Here is a 7107-nt window from a genome sequence, read left to right on the forward strand (position 1 = left end):
AATAATTAGCACCTGAATAAGTCTGTCCTTATTTCCATTGATAGATGCCCAATTTATTTATATACAAGTATTTAAAAAAGCAAGCTTGTCCAGTTACAACAAGGTCCTTGAGTCATTCCTCAGGCTGTCAGGATTAATTTTCATGTATGTAGTATGTTAAAAAAAGTCCATAAATTAATAGATTTTAAATTGTTCAATAGATAGTCTCCCCCCATCTCCCTTTGGTCTTGTGTACATTGCTTAATTTATCATATTGCTTATTCTTTGCATTTCATATAATCAGGAAATAACTGATTTTAAATGAGACAAAATGGAAGTGTCATCAGCTCTTTCCTCTCTGAACCCCTCCTAAGTAAATTGGTTTTAAAATTCAACCACACCCTTTGGCACACTGAGGCTGCCAAAATAAAAAGCAGACAGACAAGTTGGGTGAGGTAATTTCTTTTATAGGACCACCTTCTGTTGGCAAGAGACAAGCTTTTAAGCTTACACAGACCCTGAGACAGAGCATTAAAACATATTACCTCACCCACCTTGTGTCTCTAATATCCTCGGACCAACATGGTGACAACAACACTGCATACAATAAATATAAAAAGCAGTAACAAGTCAAGGTGGAGAAAGGAAAATGCTTTGTGTATCACAGCTTCAGAAGAGGAGTTGAAGTGGTGGTGTGATGTTGTCTGGAACAATCATTAGCTCTCTTCACTTGGGTGAAGCTGCTAGTTACACTTACAGTATTAGACATGACTTGTTGGATTCTTCTGTTGGCAATAAGAATGGCTTGGTGATTCATTACATAGCTGAGATGTAAATGACAGAATTACCTGCCCTTCCTGTAAGGCAGTACCTGAGATTTTTCCGAGTGTTTGTCTATTTGTTCTAGGCTGAGAATTTCACATTCTTGTGCTGAACAGTTTTCATGGGGAATATGGCAGTAGTTTACAAAGGATTAAAAGTGTACCTTTTCCACCTGAATTGGTCCCAAGGAAAAGTTTCAGAGATCACAGCAAATCAAGAGTTTGATGTCTGTGGAAACTGCCTCTCCAGTTCCTAAATGGATCATTTCTTTTATTTTCTCCTCCTCACTCCTTCAGCAGCTGTGTGACCTATACATGCAGTCCCAAAATATGTTAGTATTTTTCAGTGTTATACAGTGTACAATTTTGAGACTGTAACTTAGTTTTCATGAGTGCAGGTATCCTTGCAGGGTGACATACTAACTGTAGATGGAGCTGTAATTTTATGTCAAAATGACTTTGACCCAGAAGAGCAGTGTATAAAGCAATAACTAGGGCAAGTTTCCAGTTATTCTCCTGGGGCCACTCTCACCTGAAGGATTTATTTCAGTGGGGAAAATCTAGAATTTCACTAATATGCAGCCTATTTATTGGATTAATATTGCAAATTTATACTAGACTTGTAGATGATACATGACAAAGGTATGTTCACTTAGAGACTTTTTGTCCAACAACAGATTCAAAATATTGAGAGAACAAAGTATTTCTACCTTTTTACTAAATACATCTCCTTTATTTCATCAAATGAATATTCTTTCCCCTGTGTTTGCATCCTGTGTCAGAAGATGAAGGAGTTATAAACAAGGATTATTCCCTCTAGCTCTGGAGCACAGCTTCAAGTGTTTAAACCAGCGATGGGCAAACTACGGCTCAGGGTCCACATCTGTCTCCTTAGATGTTTTTAATCTGGCCCTCGAGCTCCCGCCAGAGAGCAGGGCCGGAAGCTTGCCCTGCTCCGTGTGGCTCCTGGCGGCAGCAACAGCATGTCCCCATTCCGGCTTCTACACATAGGGGCAGCCAAGGGGCTCTGCATGCTGACCCTGCCCAAGCGCTGTGCCTGCAGTTCCCATTGTCCGGGAACCATGGCCAATGGGAGCTGCAGGGGCGGCGCCTGCAGATGGGGCAGCATGCAGAGCTTCCTGGCCGTGCCTCTGTGTAGGAGCTGGAGCACGGACATGCCGCTGCTTCTGGGAGCTTGAGGTAAGCGCACCTCTGACCCTATCCCTGCCCCAGCCCTGATCCCCTTCCTGTCCTCCAAACCCCTTGGTTCCAGCCCGGAGCACCCTCCTGCACTGCAAGCCCTCATCCTCAGCCCCACCCCAGAGCCCACACCCCCAGCTGGAGCCCTCGCCCCCAATTTCGTGATCATTCTTGGCCCGCCATACAATTTTCATACCCAGATTTGGCCCTCAGGCCAAAAAGTTTGCCCACCCCTGGTTTAAACAGACTTTCAGGAAGTTCACTAAATATATAAGAAGCAGAAATGTTGGGGGAGAGTGGGTTGTCTGGACTACCATGGAGTAAAAGGAGCAGCTGAGGAGAACACTGCACAATAGCTAGATGACTTTTGTATCCATCTTCACTATGGAGGATGTTGTGGAGATGATACTCTTTCCTGGTAATAAGGAAATCTCCATTTCCCAAGTCACCTTTTCCCATCTTTCTTCTCCAATGTGCGCAATTCAAGGTTGTCCATCCCTGTCCTTTCCTCTTTTACCGCTTTCACGTGCTTTCCTCCTTCTGTTCTCTCTCTCTTGCTTTTTCCCCTCAACTTCAATGCCTATCTCTGTCCCCTATCTTGCCTTCACTCCTCTTCCCCTAAATTACTAGTCTCTTCTTGCACCCTAAGGTGCAATCCAGAATCAGGGGAATCCAGATCAGTGAAGAGACAATGATTGACCATCCCACATGCGCTGCCCATTGTCTCTGATGTTTGCCACTGCCCCAAATCTGAATCCTTAAGTGGCCCATTCTCCCCGGATTCCTTGCAGCTGCCACTCTGTGCTGGAAATAGTGAGATTCACATAATGGGAGAGCCCATGGAGGAAGCACCTAGAGCAGGAGTTGAAGAGGCAACTGTTCTCTGAGACCTTGAGGTCCTTAGGAGCCGGAGGAATACAATAGCACGAAGAGTGTTATGTCCTTGGCTCTTTTCTGCTGGAGAGAAACTTTTGAGGGAGGGACATCACATACGCACAGTGGCTGTGGTACATACATTTCCCACCCCCCACCCCCTTTAATGAGCATTGCCTTTGCACCAGTTCAGCTACACCCTTGGTAGCTAGTGTACAAGATGTCTTGGCAGCCCATATATGTCAGCACTTCCATTATTGCTACCACCAATAGAGCAGCCATGGTGGGAAGTTTTAAGTAAAATGCTTGTGGAGATGAGGCCCAACAGAGCAATTGCATCTGTCTATGGTTAAAAGAAAGGACTCGAACACAGAACTCCAGGATTTTTTTTTTCCTGGCTCACTGTGGAATTCACAATCCACCAATGCCCAAGTAAAATGGGGTTAATACCCACCTCACCGGGCTGTTATTAGTTTAATTAATATTTGTCCTGCTTTTGTGCTTCTAAGCACGTCACAAAGGGTTGCATTTAAATTTCAGCTTTTGTTGAATTCTGTTTGATTCTGTTGACCTCTCCAGACATTCTCTAAGGCGAATGTTTTTATGCACATGGCCATAACCATATAATGCGTTCCTTCCAGGGAAGGTCTCACTTGATCTGTGATGGTGGGTGTTTTTTTGTTTTTTTTGTTTTCCCCTTTACAGGATACCATATTTTGAAACAAGTGCAGCTAATGGAACTAATGTGACCAAGGCAGTTGAAACTCTGCTTGACCTTATCATGAAGCGCATGGAACGGTGCGTGGACAAGTCATGGATACCCGAGGGGGTAGTACGGTCCAATGGACACAGCTCTACTGAGCAGCTACATGAGGAGAAAGAGAAAGGCAAATGTGGCTGTTGAGAAACCAACTTCATTGCAACAATTAAATTAACATATTTATGTTAAAGTATAGTACAGTTGTAGCTTAATGGATTCATTTATGGACAGCTCTTACCATATGGATATATAATAACAAAGCTGTATTAATTCTTGGTATTTGCTTTCTAACAACATTAACCGTTGCTTGGCAAATGTTTAATTTATTAGCAGTTAGCCAGACATGTATGTTTAGGTTTGGTGCAACATTGGACACTCTCAACTTTCAGTATCTTAGTCTGTAACAATGGTAAACCAGTCAACTTAAGTCCTATTTGAACAGAAATGTTCCATCATTACAGCAATAATGATAAACAGCAAACTGTATGTGCTTTTCAAAAGCAGGCAAGTAATTTTACCTTGTTTTTCATGAATTATTAGAGTCTAATCATAGGAGCTAAAATAGGGCTATTTTTATATGGAATAAAAAGCTGTCTAGAGAAATGCCAAGATGACACTTGTACAGCACTATTGCTATGCCATGCAGTCGTGAACTTGATCTTCTAAACTCCAACTGTACTATAGGAAAGGTTCAATACATTCTAATAGATCACCTAACGTGAATTTCAAGAACGTGCTGAGGCATATACATACCAAGGGCAGGTCTACACTTAAAATGTACCATTTGGTGCAGCTGCACCACTCTACCACTTAAGTGAAGATACTCCTACACCGATGGGCAAGAGCTTTCCTGATGGCATAGTTAATCTATGAGGCGGTAGCTATGTCGACAGGAGAAGCTCTCCAATTGACATAGTGCTATCTACACTGGGGGTTAGGTCGGTATAACTGACTCACTCAGGCGTGGATTTTTCATACCCCGGAGCAATGTAGTTATACCAATATAGGTCTGTAATGTAGAGGAGATTGTAGATGGGGTGTGTGTTTATGAATGCATACGTTTTTATATACAAACTCTTTTATGTTTTAACAGGAATTTAGGGCAAGCTAAGTGCCAGCAAAATTTCATCAGAGCTAGTGCTTTGCACTGAATTTGTTTGTACCAAGCGTACATTTGGAACATTTCTTCTTCAAATTTGGACTGAAAATTTAAATATTGGTCTTATTCTGGTGAGCTATAACTGCCTAAGACATCAATGCTGTTTAAATTAGTATATCCGTAAATGTATAAAGCTGGTTTTCTTCGGTTTATCTCTGGGTCCTGTACATCTTGTACATGTTTTGTATGTGTTTTGTTCATTCCTTTTAGTCTCACCTAAAGTAGAATTGAGGGAGTATGTTTTGATTATGTAAAAGAATACTCTTTCTGGTGTATGATCATTTTTATTTATCCTCAGATATAAGGAATAATCAGTATTCTTTTACATTTCTTTTCAGCCTGATTATGTGATATGCCTAATAAACTGTTTTTCTACTGTAGCAGGTTCATATAACTCTAAAATATTGCCAAGTAAAGTCTCAACATGCCAAATCCAGAGTCTTTTTATAAACTTCTCATAGCAATTTGTTTACAGAACTCCAAAGCTACTGCTGCTTTTAGAAATTAAATATTTATTTATTTAAAAGTGCTAGTTATTTTGGCTACCACATGCTCAGGCAAACTTCTACACTCAGATGGCAGCATGAGATGTAATGTAATATCTTTTTAATTTAAAAAAATTGAATATGTTAAAAGGACCAAAAATGTGTACTAGAAAGGTAGCTGAGAAGAAAGTGATATCTTCACTGAATTGAATAGAAACTTTGTACATTTCCGATTGCTTTTTAGAAATACAGAAAGTGTTAAAACTCACTGCTAGCTGTCAAAAAACATTCTGTAAAGCAACGCGTTTGTTCTTTAACAAACACACAATGTAAATATTGGGTTTTTATCACAACCTACACAGGATATATAACCTTGTGCAATATAAGTTGAATGCGAAGGTACTATGACAGAAGTTGTATCATTTTATATTGTATGAATTACTGTATTTTCTGCTGTACCATACCAAGAATCAAAATGCCTGTGGACCAGAGTTACTGTAGTCTAATTCATGAGTGCCTTTTGAAGTTGCTATCGCCTGGGTGGCCAGTAGAGTAACTGTGGAACCCAACACATTTCAGTGCACTTAAGTGTCTGGGTTTTTAATGCAGAAATGTAACCCCTCACTTTTCAGAGGGTTCCAATGGAATTTTTGCCACCTATTAATTTTAATAGGAGTTGTGTGGCTAAAATAATTTCCAGTTCCTGAAAAAAGTAAGGATAAGTGCAGCCAACTACTGAGTTTAAATTACTACTGAGGTTACTTAAGTATATTTCCCTTTGAATGCACATGTTTAGATTTTATACTAAATACTATAATTGCCATATTTTGTCCTACATTTGTATGTATCTATTTTACAGTGCTGTAAAATCAAAAATCTATCTTCATGAAATTGCTTTGATGTAACGCCATAAATACATACCTGTATTAAAAATCTATTATACCAATAGTTGAATCTATTTGAGTTATTTATAGCACAACTTTGCACCTACTGCAACTTTCAGCAGTGATTTGAACAGTCCTGTGAGTGACACCATTATACCAGTCTAGAGCTGGTCAAAAATCAGAATTTCCATGGTTTGGAAAATTCTGATATTTTAACATTTGTTTTTGTGCCAAATTAGGAAAAAAGGTTGAAATACTGAATTTTATGCTATTGGCATAAACAGTTGGGCTCCTTGCATCAATAAACAGGAGGGATTAGAAAACAGCCATTTGACTCCTATACAGCTATGGCTAAGGGGTTTATTGGGCTGATACAGTGCCTGTCAGCTGAGCCAACTTCACTAGTTTGAATTGGTGGAATTGACCATGAAAATAGTCATTTTGTGCCTTCCCCAGTGTCAAATTAGTGGCAGTTTATAACAAAATTACTCTTTGTACACTAAATTTGCCAAAGCCTGAATGTTTTAGCTTTCCCAGTCAAAATAGCTATCTTTGCTCCAAAGTCAGTCTTTTTTTCACTCAAAGCATACAGACTCAGCATAGAGTTCAGTATAAATGGAGCCCATGTCTGAGCTGGTGACCAAACAAGAGTAACCTGGCATGGTAAGTAGTTTTATATTTTAGTATGTGAATTGGTCCAAATCCTCACCCCTGCACCAAGCAGCAGTAAACTGGCCTTGGTGCAGAGATCCTGCATGCCATGGACAGAGGTAGGAGCAACATCTCCCTTCTGCAAGGTGCAGAGTGGGAAGTAGAACCGTCCTGCATCAGATGTGGTAATCCGAAGATTGTGGAGTCCATGGTGAGTATCAGCTGTGTCCTCATGCCCTCTTCAGGGGTGAATTCGATGCCCCCCATTTGTGACAGCACAGGAAGGACTATCCCC

The 7107-nt window shown here is 40.5% G+C and overlaps 1 protein-coding gene across 9 annotated transcripts in view; it reads left to right on the forward strand.

The window, feature by feature from the left end:
- RAB27A (RAB27A, member RAS oncogene family) overlaps window positions 1-6181 on the forward strand; it is a 72981-nt gene extending 66800 nt beyond the window's left edge. For 8 of the 9 annotated variants that reach the window (XM_073303825.2, XM_073303817.1, XM_073303815.1 and 5 more), the window contains one exon: window positions 3579-6181. In XM_073303825.2, coding sequence (XP_073159926.1) covers window positions 3579-3777 — 199 coding nt within the window. In that variant the 3' untranslated portion in view covers window positions 3778-6181. The remainder of the gene's footprint in view (window positions 1-3578) is intronic. The other variant, XM_073303824.1, reaches the window with a different exon arrangement.
- The last annotated feature ends 926 nt before the right edge of the window (window positions 6182-7107 follow it).

This window comes from Lepidochelys kempii, chromosome 10 (assembly GCF_965140285.1).
Source record: "Lepidochelys kempii isolate rLepKem1 chromosome 10, rLepKem1.hap1, whole genome shotgun sequence".
Classification (NCBI taxonomy): domain Eukaryota; kingdom Metazoa; phylum Chordata; order Testudines; family Cheloniidae; genus Lepidochelys; species Lepidochelys kempii.